The sequence below is a fragment of the Felis catus genome, chromosome A2, assembly GCF_018350175.1.
Source record: "Felis catus isolate Fca126 chromosome A2, F.catus_Fca126_mat1.0, whole genome shotgun sequence".
In the NCBI taxonomy this organism is placed as follows: domain Eukaryota; kingdom Metazoa; phylum Chordata; class Mammalia; order Carnivora; family Felidae; genus Felis; species Felis catus.
In genome coordinates, this window is record NC_058369.1 from 145,640,914 (window position 1) to 145,659,397 (window position 18,484).

Below are 18,484 nucleotides of genomic sequence, written 5' to 3' on the forward strand. Positions count from 1 at the left end.
ACATATCATGTTGTTTACAGGTATACATGTGTGTAGTAAAAGTAGAAAAATAGGCATGTGAAGCATACATACCAATTTCATTAAAATGGTTATCTCTAGAGAGGGGAATAAGATAGAATGGGAGGAGAGGGGGGCTTTAGATGTCGGAAGCAAATATGACAGGTATAAACATTTGTTTAATCTGGGTAGAAGACACAAAGGTATCTTGTATGTATTCTATATCTGTATATGAACGTTCACGATCTAAAATTTAAAAATAAACAAAAAGTTTAGTACCTAACAGCCTTGCTCCCTTTTCTGACTGGGTTTATGTTGCGCTCTTTAAAAACATCTATGCCCACTACCCACTGAGCACTGAAGAATATCTGAGTCAGGGCTGGAATTTGCTTCTGGTCAGTCCAGGATTCTGGAACTCAGGACTCAAAAGCCCTGCTTCCCAGATAAGGTGTTTCTCAACCATTAGACCGAGAACATACGTGAATTTCTCTTTGTGAATTATCTGTGACCTAGTTAAATTTCCAGCAAGGATCTCAGGCCACAGAATTTTGAGGAAATCTGTTCTGTCACCTATTGACTTCTCAGCCTCAATTCTTCATCCTCTGTAAGATGAAGGTGCTGGTATAATGTCCCAGAGTGTGTGTGTAGGAGACGGCATTTTTATTTCTCAAGCTCTCTGCATTTTGTATTCAGAGGCTATTGTTAATAAAGTTAGATTTCCTTGGGCATAAGCAGCCCTTTGGTGACAGTAACTACTTCTAAGTGGTTTGATGCTGTCTCTACCTGCGTGGCCTTGGGCAGGAACCTAAACTTCTGTACCCTTTGAGGAATCTCAGTAGGGAGAGAATGAACTGGCTTTAACCCCAAAGGGCCATCTAACACATACTCTCCAGCCTTTGCTCTGGCTCCTTGAATAGCGCAAGGAGCTTGCCTCTAAATTTCAGGCACTGCGTTGCCCTTCTCTTCCCTAGAGACAGGATAGCTTCAGTCTGGGTTGACAAGCAGAAGGGGCTGCAGCCCTAAGAAGCAGGAGTGATGACATTTAGCCCTCTCTGCTCCAACCCTCCTGGCCCTCACCAAGTGTTGAAGACTGCCTTCTTTGCTATAGCAGCCAGCTGGCAGGAGGAGGACAGGTTTGATGGTTTAATCACCCAGGGACACAAGTGGCTATTTTTAACTGCTCCAAAAGGGAGGAAGTTGGCTCTGGATTGAATTGGACGCAGGAATGTGTTGGAAGCTTTAGCTCTTTCATGCCACCCTCTCCACCTCAGGCCCCTTTTATAAGGGTCTGCCGAATGTTTGTGACTCTGTCCTATCTTTTCTGCCACAGAATTATATAGCTACACTGAAAACCTGGAATTTACCACTAACAGGAGGTGCTTTGAAGAAGATTTCAAGACTCAAGGTGATCCCAGATTCTTATTAATAGAAACCTGGTTTTCCCTCCATGATATCCCAGCCTGATCTAGAAAAGCCCAAAACAAAGTATGACCCTTCTTCATCCTCTCCATAACCATATAATTTCTCTATTCCTCCTTTCATACGGGACACAGAGTTTCCTATATCTCAATTGGGGAGGCCATGGATGGAAGCAAGAGAAGCCTGAGCTGGGTCCCTTTCACTGATGTAAAGGGCCCAGAGAGCCGAGGGATGGGGACTGGGCAGGTACCCTGCTACCTGGTAAAACCCTGTGCCTAGTGTAGTCCTTGACCTTGACATTCAACCCCTGCCTCCAACTCTGCCTCACTCCTAATAACATCTAATAATATTTCATGTGCCCACTCTGCAATCCTCTCAGACCTCCATTTCCTTACTTGGTCAGTGAATTCAATTTGCAATTCAACAGATGTGTGGTGAGTACTTTTTTGTGCCGGAGATGCAGGGGGCAGGGGTGAAGGTGAATTTGCAGTATCTTCAAAGAGATTATAGTCCAGTGGCAGAGTGGAGGTGTGTACATCACAAAACTGAGGCCAAGAGGAAAAATGGTAAGTATCATAAGAGAAGTAAAAAGTTTCTTGGGGGACAGAGCTGGCTGGAGCATTAGTGGAAAAGAGGTAATTTAGTATTGAACCTATAATGATGAATAGGAATTGGATAGGTAGGGAGAGAGAGAGAATTCCTTGAAAAGGCAGAGATAGGATGGAATAGACTGTGTGTGGAGAATAGAGGGAATATGAAGGAAGATAAGGCTGCAGAGTGGGTTCAGCCAGAACTTTTTGGGTCCTTTACTTTGCCAATCTCTTAGTAGAATCTTCTCAGCTAAATAAGGAAAGCTTTTGGAGAGAAGAATTTGTTGGGGGCTGGGATCAGAGATGGATATGCTATCAGGAGCCTTTCCAGGAAGGGGAAGCAGAAGCTGACACTGGATCTGTATGGTTTTCTGTCCCCAGTGCAGGGCAAGGAGTGGCTGGAATTGGAGGAAGATGCTCAGAAGGCCTATGTGATGGGACTCCTAGACCGACTGGAGGTGGTCAGTAGGGAACGGCGACTGAAGGTGGCCCGGGCTGTTCTCTACCTGGCCCAAGGCAAGTGACCACCTTTGCCAGCTTGAAATGGCTGAAAACCAGGGAGAGAAATGTTGTTATCAGGACTAGGATGAGGCAAGCCAGGCTGAAAAAGCAAGTTCCCTGCCTCTCAAAGACAGATCTTATCAAGTGCTAGAAGTAATCTGGTGCTTATGAGGAGGTTAAGAAGATGGTGGTGGGTACTATTCCGGATCCCTTGGAATTGGCCTTTATCTTACCGGGCATGCCAAGATTTCTTATAGGGTTGTTTATTTCTTCATGTGGGCTGTGATCACATGTGGAGATTTAGCAAGCGAATCAGTGTGGCTAGAGTTGATGATGCACCGCCAGCCGAGCATGGAGGCTTCTTTCATCAGCTATGGCTCAGGCTTCCACTGAGGGGAGGCAGTGGAGTACCTCAGAGTCACAGATGGTGGACCCTCTGCATTATTTCTTATTTGCATTTAGAAGGTTCAAGCCAGCATAGCAGCAGGAGTGGATACAGTGGGTAATTGGGAGATGATCAGAGCTCGGTGGGATTGATTGAGGAAGTCTTCTCAGAAGAGACCTATTAGCCAGGTGTTGGAAAGAGAAATGAGATAGCCTAGCTGGAATAGTAAAAATAAGCCCTGAGATCATAATAAGAGGACTGTTGGCAGAACCAACTAGCTGGGAACTTAAAAAACTATAAAAGAAAATAATAAATGGAGAGGGAAGAGAATGGTGAAGGGAAGACTATAGCAAAAAAAAGCGATGCCTAACCATCTCTCTTGGGTCTGGTGCTCTGGCCAACTTCCAACTGCCAGTACCTTCAACTTTTTACCTGAAAGCTTTGTCTGCAGCCTATATGGGGTAACCAGAAAGTGCTAGGGAATTCATGTAGCACTGATCACTGACTGACAGGAGTTAGTGGGTAAATAGCCCAACAACCTCACTCTCCTTGGGTGGGAGGATTCTGAGGTGTGTAAAATATATACTGTTTCCCAGAGCTTCCCCCAACCTGGGTTTCAGCTCTTGGCTGCCTTCTCTTCCCTATCTCATTTCCCCACTTCTCAACTAGGATCATCTCCCAAATAAACTACTTGCATTTTAATCGTTCTCTCCGGATCTGCTTCTCAGGGAACTCAAACTTAAGACAGACCAGTGATAAGCACATTGGACCTGACTCTGGAGACTGCTTCTCCTCTTTTGAAACTGGCTCATTCAAAGTTCTGGAGGTTCTGGCTCTGGAAGTTCTGGAGGGCCTTGCCCTACCTTTGTCAGCCTAATTGTTGGGCTAGGTGTTGAAAGATAGTCTTAAGATCATGGGGAAGAGTGGAAAGAACTGGGATACCACTCTCACGTACAATTCCATGGCACTGTCTGGTCCTTTAGGCACTTTTGGGGAATGTGATTCAGAGGTCGATGTGCTACACTGGTCCAGGTACAACTGCTTCCTGCTCTATCAGATGGGGACCTTCTCGGCCTTCCTGGAGCTGCTCCACATGGAAATCGAGTGAGAAGCCTAGGGGAGGGCTGGCCTAGACAACCCCCTTCCTTGAAGGGTGCCTCATGTCCTGTGCTGATTCCCTCCCTATAGAGACCTCTGTGGGAGCACGGTCTATTCATACTTCAGTCCAAAGCTTACTGATAGTTCCCCTCTCCAGCCATGCTCTCTGATATTCTGTCTTCCTCCCTGAGATTGGGCTCATCAACAGCTTCTGCCCTACTTACAGCTTCGATCCTGGGCTTCAGGGCCCTATCCTGGGTGGGTTCCCTTTGTATCTAAACACCTTCTCAACTCAGCCTAAGTGGAATCCATGAAGGAGACTGTTCTACCTGAGAACATGACCCAAGAGGAACAGGACCAATTTCTGTTGCTGTGCCCAGTTCTTTCCTTGTGGATCATAGCTCTAAAGGTGGCCTTGGTTGCTGCTGCCACTATAGTGATCCCTCATTTTATCTCAAGCCCATCACCCAGGAGTTTAAATAGGGCAAATTTAAAGGGTTGCTTAGCATCTACTTTGTGTCCAGCACAGTACTAGGCACAATGTGGATTATAGGAGGGATTGTCACAGACCTTGCCCTTGCCCATCTTTACCACAGACAAGCATTTACTGAGATGGCAGAGGAATTCTGTGGGCTCATTTACCTTAGACCAGTTTCTTTTAGCTACATAGCCAGGGAATAGCAGGTACTCAGGTTTGGGTATATGATAAGTGGGGACGCAGGATGTAAAGAGGATATCTGAGTTCCGCTTCTCTCTCTCCTCCCCACGGCAGCAACAGCCAGGCCTGTAGCAGTGCTCTTCGGAAACCAGCCATCTCCATTGCTGATAGCACGGAGCTCAGGTGAGTGGAGCGGCCCTGGGATTGGAACAGGGGGTGGTCAGCAATGGGTTACCCTTTGCCCAAGTTCCCCAGATACACCCAGATTACTAATAGCTGCTAATTCCACTGGGTTGAGCTCCCACACGAATCCTCCCTGAGGTCTCTGACTACAGGTTAGGAGCTGCTTTGGGAACCTTTTGTAACCCTTCTATAACCCCAGGGTGCTGCTGAGTGTCATGTACCTATTGGTGGAAAATATCCGCCTGGAGCGAGAGACAGACTCCTGCCGGTGGAGGACAGCACGAGAGACCTTCCGCACTGAATTGAGTAAGAAGTGGCATTTGAGGAAGGAAGGGGATGAGGTGCTGGTAGTGGAGGGGCATCTGCACAATAGAAACAGAAAGCTCCCCTTCCTGCCAGCCTGCCTGCCTTCCTTCCTTCCTCACTTCCTCCCTCCCTCCCTGCCTCCCATTCTTCCTTCCTTCCTTTTTCAGGATTGGCATCCATTCTTTTATTCTTACTTTTTAAAAAATGTTTATTTTGAGAGAGAGAAAGAGAGAGTACACACAGGGAAGGGCAGAGAGAGTGGGGGAGAGAGAATCCACGCTGTTAGCACAGAGCCCAATGTGGGGCTTGATCTCATGAACTCCAAGATCATGATCTGAAACCAAGAGTCAGGCACTTAACCAACTGAGCCATTTGTTGCTCCTTTTTTTTTTTTTTTTTTTAAAGTAGGCTCCTCACAGGGAGCAGAGCCTAACGCAGAGCTTGAACTCACAACCCTGAGATCAAGACTTGAACTGAGATCAACAGTTGGATGCTTAACCAACTGAGCCACCCAGGCGTCCCTAGCGTCCATTCTTTTAGGGCAGAGATACTGTGTGGCAGGCATGAAGACCTGGCTTGACTGCCCTTGTGTCTATGAATTAGGACCAATTACGTGTCATTTCTGTGCCTTGGTTTCCTTGGTTATAAATGGGGATAGCCATCCATTTCACATTTCATCATCAATCTCACGTGAAAAAATAAGTTGAATCAACTTGAAAATGTTAGTTGTTAATGTCATCAGACAGGGATAAGATACGAAGGCCTGCAGGATTTTTAAAATATATTCACTAAAGGACACCTGGGTGGCTCTGTTGGTTAAGCATCTGACTTCAGCTCAGGTCATCATCTCATGGTTTGTGAGTTCAAACCCCATATCGAGCTTTCCACTCTCAGCAAGGAGCCCGCTTTGAATCCTCTGTCTCTCTCTCTCTCTCTGCCCCTCCCCTGGTCACTTGCTCTCTTTCTCAATAAATAAATAAATAAATTAGAATAGAATAGAATAGAACAGAATAAAATAAAATAAAATAAAATAAAATAAAATAAAATAAAATAAAATAAAATAAAATAAAATAAAATAAAAATTCCACTGATGTGGAAAAGTGAGTTGTGATCCATGAAACACATTGAATTCTTTGACCAGAAAGCAACATCTTTATATTACTGTTACTTCTAGTTTGGTATCTATCCCCAAGCTTGGGAGCTAAGCCATTTTACCTCCATGGCCTTCCTCCTTGCCCCTTCCCTCTGGGAACTCTGTAAGCCTCCTTCTAAGGAGCAAATACTCGAATTCTTTGGGGGAGCTAAGAGCCTTCCTCTGTGCTTCCAGACTCAGGATCACAGGGGCAGGGTTACAGCTACCCCATCCTCACTTCCTCACTCTTCTCCCTCCTCTCCCCCAGGCTTCTCCATGCATAATGAGGAGCCTTTTGCCCTTCTGCTTTTCTCCATGGTTACCAAGTTCTGCAGCGGCCTGGCTCCCCACTTCCCCATAAAGAAGGTCCTGCTTTTGCTCTGGAAGGTAGTCATGGTGAGTGACTGATTCCCCTGCCCCCGCTCCCATCTCATCAAACCAGCAGTGCCCTCTGCCACTACCTCAGTTTCTTCTAGTCTGATCCCAGGAGGCTGGAGCTAGGCAGAATAAGGCAGCTGTTAGCCAATGGAGGGGGATCAGATGCTCTGTGTCAGAGCAGGTTACCTATTTCTGTTGGACTGACAGGAGATGTCACTCTATGAATTGGGGTGTCATCGTACCTTCCCATGATAGAGCTGACATTTCATGCAGAGAACACTGGTTGAGAGTTGGGAGATCTAGCCTCTGCTGATACTGAGGAACCTCGGGCAACTGTCTGTGCCTCTATTTTCCTAGCTATAAAACGTGGGACTTAGTGCCTTCCCTCCATCCAGATAAACAGAGGATTTGTTTTTTAAAAAAAGAAGTCCTTATAAATGTATGGTACAGCTTTGTTGCTAATTATTAAATCTGATCCTTCACCTCTGGCACACACTCCACAGGACTGGTTGAACAACATACCCTCCAGGGCAAGCTCCATAGGGGGGAACTACCTTTTGACTGCAGAAAAAATTGAGTGACTCTGGGGCTTTATAGCATCTGGATGTGCTCCTTTAAAAGGGAACATAGTTCCCTGTTCCCCCCCCCCACCCTTTTTTTCAGTGGAAGGCCCTAGGAGTCCTTTTCCTAATTTCTGGTGATGTTTCCAGCCCTGAGTCAGTGTCAGTAAATAAATAATGCTTCATCCTGACCCCTGAGCTCCTAAGACTGGGGATGGTAACTCCATTTGCCCCTTACTGTTTTATTACTTCCTAATTCAGAAGGGAGTCTAAGGGGACTGGAGATTGTGGTTCTTCCCTGACTTTTCTCCTGCTGACTTCCCTCTGTTCCTTTCCTGTTTATACCTTAGTTTACCCTCGGTGGATTTGAGCATCTACAGGTTCTCAAAGTACAGAAGCGGGCAGAACTGGGGCTGCCTCCACTGGCTGAAGATAGCATCCAGGTGGTGAAGAGCATGCGTGCCGCCTCCCCGCCCTCTTATACCCTCGACCTGGGGGAGTCTCAACTGGCACCACCGCCCTCTAAGCTGCGAGGCCGTCGTGGTTCTCGAAGGGTATGAACTAAAGCAGACAGTGGTGCTGTGATACTAGTTGTCTAGAAATTAAGATTTTGAGCTACTCTGGATGTGGAAGGAAAGGGCAGTAAATGACCCAGCTTATCCTGCCTCTGGTTGGCCCTGTGACTAACCGGAAACTAACATTGAGTCTAACCTTGGAGACTAACCTTGGAGTCTGTACTTTAGCCTCTGTCTCCCAGCTGCAGCAGGTTCCTGGGCTATCATGATGTGACATTATGGTATCGCATCATAGATCCATGTCTTGGTACAGAGTCATTGGCCTAGACCTAGTGTGCCTGGAGTTCCCTAGCATCCTGGACAACAATTAGGGTATAATCCTGGAGTAGGGACCCAGATCACCTGAACAGAGCTCCCAGCAAATCCATGTGCCTGGGGTGAGGCACTTTATCATTTTCTTGACAGCAAGAAGGTTTACTCTGAGCCAGCCATGCTCTTGTCTGGCCCTGGAACTAGACACTTACATTTAGGAGGTGATTGATTAGTGTTCTAGCTATAATCTGCATCCCTGGAAAGGTCAGAATGACAAGTTGCACCGACACTTGACCATGTACCCATGAACTCACCTCCCTGAAATACCTGAGCTCACCAATAATAGGTGACAGGACCAGACAATCATGTTCAGTAGTCTAGTCTACATAATCTATAATGTGATTTTTTTTTAGGCTTTATTTTTTTTTTTGTTTTATAAAGTAATGCTTACTCATTGTACAAAATTTGGAACAAATATAAAAATGTGAAGAAGGGAGGAAAAAAGAAAATCACCCACAAGCTTAACAAACCAAAGGCAGTCACTGTTAACTTTTTGGCCTATTTCTGTCCAACGTTTTTTTCTTTCTGCAACAAGATTTAAAATTCCAAACTTGCTTCCCTCTGCCTAGCAGCAAGCCAGCAAGCCTCTGTCCTCCTCTTCCTCAGTCAGCCAGCTGGTGTATACTCACAGAAGGCAAACTAATTGAATGTTCACCTAAGCAGAGCATAATTAGGAAGGAAAGTGCTGGGGGGGGGGGGGGGGAGAAAAAAAGCATTCATGCTTTCTGAAAGCTAAGTAACTGATTTTGGGATTATCTATGCTTTGTTCCCCAGCTTGGTTGCCTGAGAGGTACTTATCCAGGAATAGGGCCTGGTGGGGATACTAGGGTTGAGGTAGGGAAGGGGATATTCTCAGAAGAGCTGGGTTGTTACTCCACGTATCCTGAAGTCTAGCAGCCTGTGGGTAGAGGGTGACCTCAGACAAGGATGCTCAGAGTGAGGTCTCTGTATACCTTCTCTCTACCCTCCCAACCCCCGCCCAGCAACTCCTCACTAAGCAAGATAGCCTGGACATCTACAATGAAAGAGATCTCTTTAAGACTGAGGAACCAGCCACAGAGGAGGAAGAGGAGTCTGCTGGTGATGGAGAACGAACCTTAGATGGAGAGTTAGACCTGCTAGAGCAAGACCCCCTGGTGCCACCTCCACCTTCACAGGCACCCCTTTCTGCTGAACGGGTGGCCTTTCCCAAGGGCCTACCTTGGGCCCCAAAGGTCAGGTAGGTTTGATACCTCCAGGACCCTGAGTTTGGGGATTAGAATCACTGAAGGCCCAGAGTGCAGTAGTCTGGCATTCAAGTCTCAAGCCTGGCTAGAAGTCAGATCTCCCAGGTTTGAAGTTTTCTCTGTTAGCGGCGATCTTCCCCCACTGCTCTAGTCATCCTATTGACGGGTTAGTAGCCCAGAAAGGGTCTGTCTCTCAAGGTTTGTTTGTTTTTTTTTTCCTTTTCTGGGGTTTGCCTCTCCACTGTCCTCTCAGACAGAAGGACATTGAGCACTTCTTGGAGATGAGCAGGAACAAATTCATCGGATTCACTCTGGGGCAGTAAGTGACTAGATGGTCAGAACTGGCTATAGAGTGGTTTTTAGGGGGCCAGAGGAATGGGTGGCTGGAATGAGAGATGTTGCCCTGTAGTCATAGTGTAACCTAAAGCTACTGGGTCATGGGCATCTCCTAGTGACTACTTTGGGCTTCTGCCATGGAATTTTTTTCCTTCTAGTTTCTTAGAAGAACTCTTATGTTCTTAGCCAGGTGTAGGACTTAACAAGTCATTGCCTCTTGGGCTTCAGTGTCCTCATGAGAGTGTTGGATTAGATGATCCCTAGGAAACCTTCCTGTTTTAATGGGCCAGAATTCTCTGAACAAGCAACATGGTCAGAACAGACCCAGTCTTTCCCCATTTCTCCTCCCTCATGAATTCCTCACACTGGCTGGCCCCTATAAAACTGAGAAAGTATTATTACTAGTGTTTCACTGTAGTTGGGCTACATTCCCTTTTAGGGAACCTACTGCTCCCTGACAAAGTAAATCCCCAAAAAACTATATAAAAATCCAAATTTTCACAAGCACTTCTGTGTGGCATTGTTCTTTTTGTGTCTTATAGCAATAATGGGGGTACTGGAAGCTTATAGAGAAAGATCCAGAATACAGCATGTTGAAAGTGGCATGGTCCATGTAACTCTAGGGAATATCAGTAGTTCTGTATACTTTTGATGCTTATCATCTGGTATCTCTCATTTCACAGGGACACAGACACCTTGGTTGGATTACCCAGGCCCATCCATGAGAGTGTGAAGACTTTAAAGCAGGTGACCAGAGTGGGCTCTCAGTCTCTAGGGATAGGGAGCCATCAAAACAAGTTGGATTACCCGAGTCCTGAGTATTGGCTGTTCTTCCAGACACATTCTGAACCAATTATTCTATATTTCCCCTGCAAGCATTTTGGCCAAAGAGGAAAAAATTAGGCCTCTCCCTACTTAAGCATTTTCCTACATTCAGATAGGGGGAAAGTTATCCTTCCTTCCTCTCATGGCTTTTTCCTCCTCCCGCCACTTGCTTCCTTTCCTCTCACTTCTTTGTCCCTATAGGGCCACTAACTTCCAAAGGCCCAGGATTAGTAGCGGTCTACTCTGCATCCAAAGTGTATGCGAGCACAAAGAGTAAGAATAGTCGTCTCTTGCCCAGACCTTAAATTCTCCCTTACCCCATCATCATCACTCCATACACATGCACACGCATATAGTCACATGCAGCGAAACTCACCAGGCAGTGGTCCAGGGGCATGGGCCTATTCTTTACTTCCCCTTGCCCTTGGTTGAAGGTAAATACTTAGGGATTTGCTGCTCTTCAACAAATACGGAAACAGAATAAACAGAAACACTGTATATGAAGAACTTGGCTCTATTATTAAGGGTACAAAGGTGAATAAGACTCCTGCCTTCAAAGAGTTCGTGTCCTATTTGGGGTAACAACCCATATACAAGACATTTCCTTATCATTGAGGAAGTTAAGCAAGAGGCTGGTACATATGTGATCAAGGCCCTCAGTATCTTTCTTCTTTTTTTTTAAGTAATCTCTACACCCTGCATCTCGACAACCCCAAGATCTAGAGTTGCACGCTGTTCAGACTGAGCCAGCCAGGTGTCCCCCACCCTTTGTTTGTTTGTTTGTTTGTTTGTTTATTTATTTATTTATTTATCTATCTATCTATCTTATTTTTTTAGTGGCCTCAGCCTCTTAATTGATGTCTTTTCTTCCCCAGCACAAGTACATCTCCATCGCAGATGTTCAGATCAAGAATGAGGAGGACCTGGAGAAGTGCCCCATGTCTTTGGTGAGTCAAGGGGGTCCTACACAGGAGGAGGAGGGCAAGAGGAAATCTGTCACAGAACATGTGTGCATGCTGTTGGGCTCTTACTGTGTGTACCATGCAAGGCAAGGTCCCTACTTTTTATTTTTTGTGTTTTAGGTCCCTACTTTCATGATACATTCAAGTTAGAGAAAAAAGAAAATAAGTAATTAAGGAAACAAGAAGACTATCAGAGAATGGAAGATAATGAAGAAAATTTAGATAGGATGACATGGTAGAGGCATCTATCATGCAGTGGACTACTTTCAGTTAGGCAGTCAGGATAGGTGGACCTCTGAGAAGGCGACAGCTAAGCTAAAATGTGAGGTACAAGAAGGAGTTGGCCATGGGAACATCAGGGGAAAGAGAATTCTAAGCAGAGGATACAGCCTTAACAAAGTGAGAGCAAGCTCGGAGTATTAGGGGTAGCGAACGAAGGCCTGTGGCAAGAGCACAGGGGTGAGGGGTGAGGTTGTGTGTGACAAAGTCAGGGAGTGGCCTGGGGCTACTTTACACAGGACTCCTAAGCAAAGATAGGGAGTGTGAAGTTGTTTCACAGTACAAAAGTAAGTCCTTGGAGATTTTAAGCAGGGGAGTGGCATGATCTAATTTATCTTTTCAAAACAATTGGCTCCTGTGTATAGACTTTACCAGAAAAGAGTGGAAGCAGGGTGATCAGTTAAAGAGCTCTTAAAATAGTCAAGGTGAGAAATGATGGTGATATGGAGTGGGGTAGCAATTACAGAAATAGGGAAAAGTGGAACAAATTTGGGTTTTATTTTGGAGGTGTAGCGACAAGACTTGCTGGTCAGTTGGATGTGATTAGAAAGGCACGGAGGAATCAAGAATAAGAATCATTTGCCAACATGGGGAGTTCTGTTTCATCAAGAGTTCTATTTTGGTCATACTCAGTTTTAGATATCCATTAGGCAGCCATGCACATGAGCAGTCATGCAAATTGAATGTATAAATCTAGAGTTCTAAGAGAGAGGACTGACTTAGATAAATTTGGGAGCTGTTGACTTACCGGACAGTGTTAAAACCATAGAATTGGCTGAGATAACCAAGGAGGGAATGGAAATAGAGGAAGGAACCCAGGACAAAGCCCTGGGCACACCAGTATGTTGAGGGTAGGATGAGTCAGGAAAGGAGCCAGAAAAGAACAGTAAGAGAAACACTCAGTGAGGTGGGAGAGAATGTAGGAGATTGTGATACTATAAAAACTAAGAAAATTTTTTTCTAGAAGGGAGTGATCAGCTGTGTCAAATGCTGCTGATAAATGGATAAGACTATAGGTGCCCATTGGGTAGGACACGATGAAGATAACTGGTGACCTTGTTAAGAGCAACCTCAAGTGAAAAGGTGGGGCTAGTAGCCTGGTTGGAGTATGTTAAAAAAGGAATGTAAAGAAAGGAGGTAGACAGTCAACACAGACAACATAGTTTTATTATAAAGAGGATAGAAATGGGATGGTAGCTGAAGGAGGATGTGGGGTCAAGGGAAGGTGTTTTATAGCTAGGAGATTCTAGAGTATGTTTATGTCCTAAAAGAGATGATCTTGCAGAGAGGAGACGATTGCAGAACTGATGTATTTGACAGAGCAAAAGGGGGAGAGATCCCCAGCACAAGTGGAGGGTTGGCCTTTAATAGAGCAGAGGCGGTTCATCCTTCATGCCAAGAAGGAAGGTAGAGAACCTGGTAGATTTGGTGTTGAGAAGACGAGGGTGTGCCTGCCTGATTGCTTCTGTTTTCTCCATGAAGTATGAGGCCAGGTTAGCAACTATTGAGGGGTTGTGGGGTGAGGGGATTGGTTTGAGGACAAGGGAAAAGGGAAGGTATGACATAGATCTTTTGGAGAGCAGGAAGGCAACCTTAGAGGATTGCCTGAGTTTATTGAATGCCCATTTAAGCAGCAGCTGAGTTATTTGGGATGGCAAGGGCCAGGTTATCCCTCCCTGCCTCAGGGTAGACCTCAGGCAGTGCCTCAGGTGCCTCAAGGCAGTGAGCCTTGCCCTGGAATAGAGGTACCTTGTGAGAGGAAGGACTGCATTGGCCAAAGAGGACAATGGCCTGAGTAACCCTTTGAGCACTGGAGGCCCCTGTCCTCCCACTCTTATAAAAGGCTTAGATAGGGTCATCAAAGGACAAAGAGAGTTGTGCATAAGGGGCCTTGTCATTAAGGAGGAAGGGATGTAGTAGGGGCTGTGAAAGAAAATCGCTTCTACCCAAAAGCTTCCCTGCTAATACTCCTTCCTGCCTCTCTGGGCCATGGGTTACCCAACTCCCTTATCAACTTTCTCTACTGAGTTACCTACCTCTCACTTAAGAGCATTCGAGAGCTCTTGGATGGCCTCAGACTGACACCATAGGAAGTGCTTCTGTGTGGGGTATCTGTTCTAGTGTCCCAGGCATACATGCACCCTGACTTAAGTTCCTGTGTGACCAGCAAAGCAGTGGTCTGAGCCAATTCCTAGGTAGGTGGTCTGATTCCTGATCTAACATGTGAGGTGGAAAGAAGAATTCTGGATTGATTCCAGATAATGGGAAAACCAGAATCAGATTATCAGGGCTGGAAGAGCCCTCAGAGGACATCAGACCAGCCCAGTGATCCTAAAGAAGAGGAAACTAAGACCCAAAAAGGAAAAGTAGCTTACCCAAAGTGATACAATGAGTCATTAACACAGCTGGAATAAGAACCTAGATCTGACTCCCGGCTCAGTGCTCTTTTCATGCCACCCTTCACAACCAAGAAAACATAGCCTTTGGTCAACTGGAAAACGGCCTGGGCAAACTGTGTGTTTTCCTGCCATAGGGGGAAGAGGTGGTACCAGAGACACCATGTGAAATCCTCTACCAAGGCATGCTCTACAGCCTCCCCCAGTACATGGTAAGGAGATTGCTGGGCTGAGCTGCCCTTCTCTGCTGCAAGGAACAGACAGTTGAGAGCCATTTCAAGCTGAGCCATCCATCATTTGAGCTTATTTCCTGAGCATTCAACCCTGAGGCAAGGCATTGTCTAACACAGGAGAATTCTGAGCTTTCCTCAGGGCTTCTCCAAGAGGAAGGAGGACTTGGCTTTACTCCCAAGTTCTTCTTTGGGAGGAGTGGAGAATAAGGTGGGATCCATGCAGGATGCATTGGGGGCCCTCCTTCTAAGTAAATATCCTCGACCCTTTGAAGTCTGCCATGGTCTGTCATGTCCTGGATAGCCTCAGGCTGAGTGGTGAGGATGTTGATGGTCAGGGTTAGAGGGAGGAAAGGGATAGAGGAGGTGAGATCATGCTTATACCTCTCACCTTATTTCTAGACATTGCCCCCTCACTCTCTTCCTTCCATCCTCTTCTTTAGAAAGAACAATCTTGAAGCAGAATAGCCTATAAGCTCCCTTCTGGGTCCATAGCCTCATAGGCAGGCCTTTCAGGATTAGGCACCCGTTTGCCCTTCTGGAGGCTGAGAAGATTTGGTTATTGAGGAATGGACATAGAGGAAGCCTTACTTCTCATAGGGCTGTTGAGGTATGGAAAAATAGTCTGTTGAATGGAATGGACAGAGATGGATCTCCTCATTTTCTACTTCCTAGATTGCTCTGCTTAAGATTCTACTGGCTGCAGCCCCCACCTCCAAGGCTAAGACAGACTCTATCAATATCCTGGCTGATGTCCTGCCTGAGGAGATGCCGTGAGTGCTTCAACTGGGTTGGCTGCTGAATGCTAGCTGTTTCGTCTACAGTGTCTCTCTAGTCCCCACCCCACCTTGATAACCCTTATAGGGATTGTCTCCAAAGATGTCTCCCCTCCCTTACCAGTAACCACTTTCCACTGGTGCTCTCTGCTAGGTTCTTTTTAGCTCAGAATTGAGGGTCTGCAGGGCAACATCAGTGCCAGACACTGCGCAGGTATGTGGGTAGACAAGGGCTGAACTTTGCCAAGGGCTGAACTTGCCAAAGGAAAGAGAAAAACAAAGAGAGCAGAGGAGCTTTTCTCCAGACAGGCTGGTAAGGGGTAGCTCTGGAGGTTTCCTAGCATAGAAGTTCAGATCTGCCAAGTTCTGGTTCTCTTGTATATGTTGTCTCTGACCCAAATACCTGGGTCCTTGTAGGCCTCTCTCTACGGCTACTCTCTGCACTGACTCCTCCTCTCCTCATTATAGCATCACTGTTCTTCAGAGCATGAAGTTGGGAATCGATGTGAACAGGCACAAGGAGATCATCGTAAAGAGTATCTCTGCTCTGCTCCTGCTACTCCTCAAACACTTCAAACTGAACCATATCTACCAGGTGAGCAGCTAGCAGTGCTCCTCCACAGGTCTCAGGTGTCCCCCAGGCCCTGCTTCCCAAAGAGAGGATGCAGGGGCCTTTGTAGTCCAGTTGAATATCTTTCAGCCTTTTCTATGTCTTCCTCAGGGAATCTCTATACCTGTTGCATAGGCTTGCATGGGGCTGTGGTGGGGGCGGGGGGGGAGGTTGAAGTGGGATGTGAGGTGCAGACATTTGTGTCCTTTAAATATTATCCAAGGGTTGTAGATAAGAATTCTTCGCTTCTTGGGAATGTGCCCAGCCAGGTTTGAAGCAGTAGAAGACAGGATTCAAGCATTCCATTAAAAAAAAAAAAAAAAAAGGAAAAAGTATGTTGAGCATACCTTTCTATATGTGAAGCACTTTTCTAATGTTTGAGATAGAATTCTGAATAATGCACAGTTTTGGCTCTTAAGGGCTTTGAAGTCTTGTACAAGGTATGGATATATAAATAGCTAATTATGGAATGGTAAGTGCAGGATACAGGTAAGTATTAGCTGGTAATCCAACCTGAGATGGGGAAGAGGTGACTTCTAACCTGAGTCCTAAAGAAACAGATGTTAGCCAAGATATGGGAGTTGTCAGGGAAGGAAGATGGGAAGCCTTTCAAGCAGAAATGTTAATTTGTGAAAGTCCAGAGGAGAGAGAGCGAGAGCAATGTACCTTTGGAAACTGATTAAATGTTGGTGGAGTTCTGCCTGGGGTGGGGGGAGATGGGGAGGGCTGGTGATACATGAAGCTAGAGACGATGGCAGGGAGCAAATCACACAGTTGATAGCACACGGTTATTGAGTACTTCTAATGTGCCCAGCACTCTATTAAGTTCCTATGGGTTCTCATTTAATTCTCTTAACCCTACGAGGTAGGTCTTATTTTATCACTGTTTTATAGATAAAGAAACCGAGATTTCCTAAGAAACCTTTCCTAAGAAAGGTTAAGAAGCCTTTTCCCCATGAAGGCATTGTTTGCCATGCTAAGGAGTTTGGACTTGATACTGTGGGCTTTGCCAAGATATGGGGGAACCTGGGAGCAGAGAATGGATGGTCTCTGATGAGAACATGGGGAGGAGAGGGAGACTTCTCATGACTGCTCAGTGTCTCTGCTCCATTGTCCTCCTAAGAAGTCAGAACCAAGCTTGTTGCTAGAACAGCAGGTTCTCGGAGTACACAGAGGCTCCTGCAGGCTCTGTGTCCTTGAGGTTTGACTATATAATCAGGGTATTTCTCCACATTAGTACATCCAGAGACATCTTTGGGTGTGTTACGGGTGTCCTGGGTGCTCACACTTCTTCTGCCAATGTTTGCTGAGCAACAGCAGGGCTGGGAGGAGAAGGGGTGGGTGGGAGATGGTGTTCCTAGTAGAAAGAACAGAGAACCGTGGATATGTTTTTCTGTCTGCTTCTCTTGGTGGGCAGTATGTGGATCAACAGCCAGACAGGTGGGTGGCTTGATGGGCCTTGCCAGTGTGTGTCAGTGTCAGTGAATCCCAACAAGTCTACAGATACATCTCTAACTGAAAAACATTTTCCATAACTTCATAGTGGGTATGTATTGGCTGCTCCATCTGGAGCTTTGGAAAATACCCTGGGTCAGCTGCCAGGGAGAAAATATTTGAGCAGAAGAAAGAAATGGGCAGCCCAAGCTGTCTCCCCACCTCTAACCACACGCCCAGGGGCAGAGGGCAGCTTGGTTTGTTTCCATGGCTACTTCTTGGTGACCAGGAAAAGCTAAGGGATTTAAAACACCACAATTTTCTGCTTTTTCAACACAGTTTCTGTACTGTCCCAGTAGTCTGGGTTCTGGATCTGGAGTACACTGTATCTGATGCTCCTCAGTGTATCACAGGCAAAACCTAGGTGATGCAACTCCATGACACGGCCCACTAGGTTTTCCCAGACACAAACCCCATCCAAATTCAAGCGAGCAAAATGGAACCCCTATATTCGGGTGTTTAGCCATCAAAGAGATCTTGGACTTATTCTCAGTGCAGGGCTTTTATTGATCCATTCGTTAATATACTGATATTGTAAGTACAGGGATAATACAGTGAACCACATAGACTCATGCTGGAGCCCACATTCCAGTGGTTCACTTGGTTACTTACTGTGTGCCATATCCATCCTGACTGAGTGATGCCAGCAGTTGCTGGGAGTCAGCTACACCTGTTTCTGCTATATCAATCACTGTGGAAACACTATGAGCCAGAGGTTTGGTATGGAAGACAACTCCCTCAGGGAGCCTTCCTTTCTTGTTGAGCTTAGGAACAAATTTCACAGCGATTCCTTCTATTTACCTGGAGTGGGATTTTCTTTCTGGCTTGGTTGTGTTTTGTGCTTTTGGTCAGCTTCTTGCAACAACGTACACACACTGAAGATTGTCCTCCATGTAGGATGAGCTGGCTGATGATGCTTCTCCCATTTCTCAGGATGGCTGATAACATAAGTGGACACTGGATATTCTTAGGAATGGATATTAGAGTTGTACTTGCCTATCTTTTTCATACACACTTTCTGTTCTCCCCCAAATAAGCAACCTTTCTGTTTGGATCTTTTAATTCAGTTTGAATATGTATCACAACATTTGGTATTTGCCAACTGCATTCCTTTGATCCTGAAGTTCTTCAATCAAAATATCTTGTCCTACATCACTGCCAAAAACAGGTATGGACTCTGGACAGATTTATTTCAAAGGTCTTTTTTGGAATGGATTGAGAAATATACATCTCTGAGCCTTTCAGTTTTCCTTGTG

At 45.8% G+C, this 18,484-nt stretch overlaps 1 protein-coding gene across 4 annotated transcripts in view; it reads left to right on the forward strand.

Moving 5' to 3' along the window:
* The window catches only part of STRIP2 (striatin interacting protein 2), a 48,020-nt gene that overhangs the window by 7,820 nt on the left and 21,716 nt on the right, over positions 1–18,484 (forward strand). For 2 of the 4 annotated variants that reach the window (XM_019825783.3, XM_019825782.3), the window contains exons 3-18: positions 1,328–1,402; positions 1,844–1,982; positions 2,388–2,522; positions 3,876–3,996; positions 4,763–4,831; positions 5,031–5,137; positions 6,538–6,665; positions 7,558–7,761; positions 9,078–9,313; positions 9,574–9,639; positions 10,340–10,403; positions 11,357–11,428; positions 14,256–14,330; positions 15,024–15,121; positions 15,593–15,719; positions 18,296–18,396. In XM_019825783.3, coding sequence (XP_019681342.1) covers positions 1,328–1,402; positions 1,844–1,982; positions 2,388–2,522; positions 3,876–3,996; positions 4,763–4,831; positions 5,031–5,137; positions 6,538–6,665; positions 7,558–7,761; positions 9,078–9,313; positions 9,574–9,639; positions 10,340–10,403; positions 11,357–11,428; positions 14,256–14,330; positions 15,024–15,121; positions 15,593–15,719; positions 18,296–18,396 — 1,817 coding nt within the window. The remainder of the gene's footprint in view (positions 1–1,327; positions 1,403–1,843; positions 1,983–2,387; positions 2,523–3,875; positions 3,997–4,762; positions 4,832–5,030; positions 5,138–6,537; positions 6,666–7,557; positions 7,762–9,077; positions 9,314–9,573; positions 9,640–10,339; positions 10,404–11,356; positions 11,429–14,255; positions 14,331–15,023; positions 15,122–15,592; positions 15,720–18,295; positions 18,397–18,484) is intronic. The other 2 variants (XM_045052740.1, XM_003983039.6) reach the window with 2 other exon arrangements.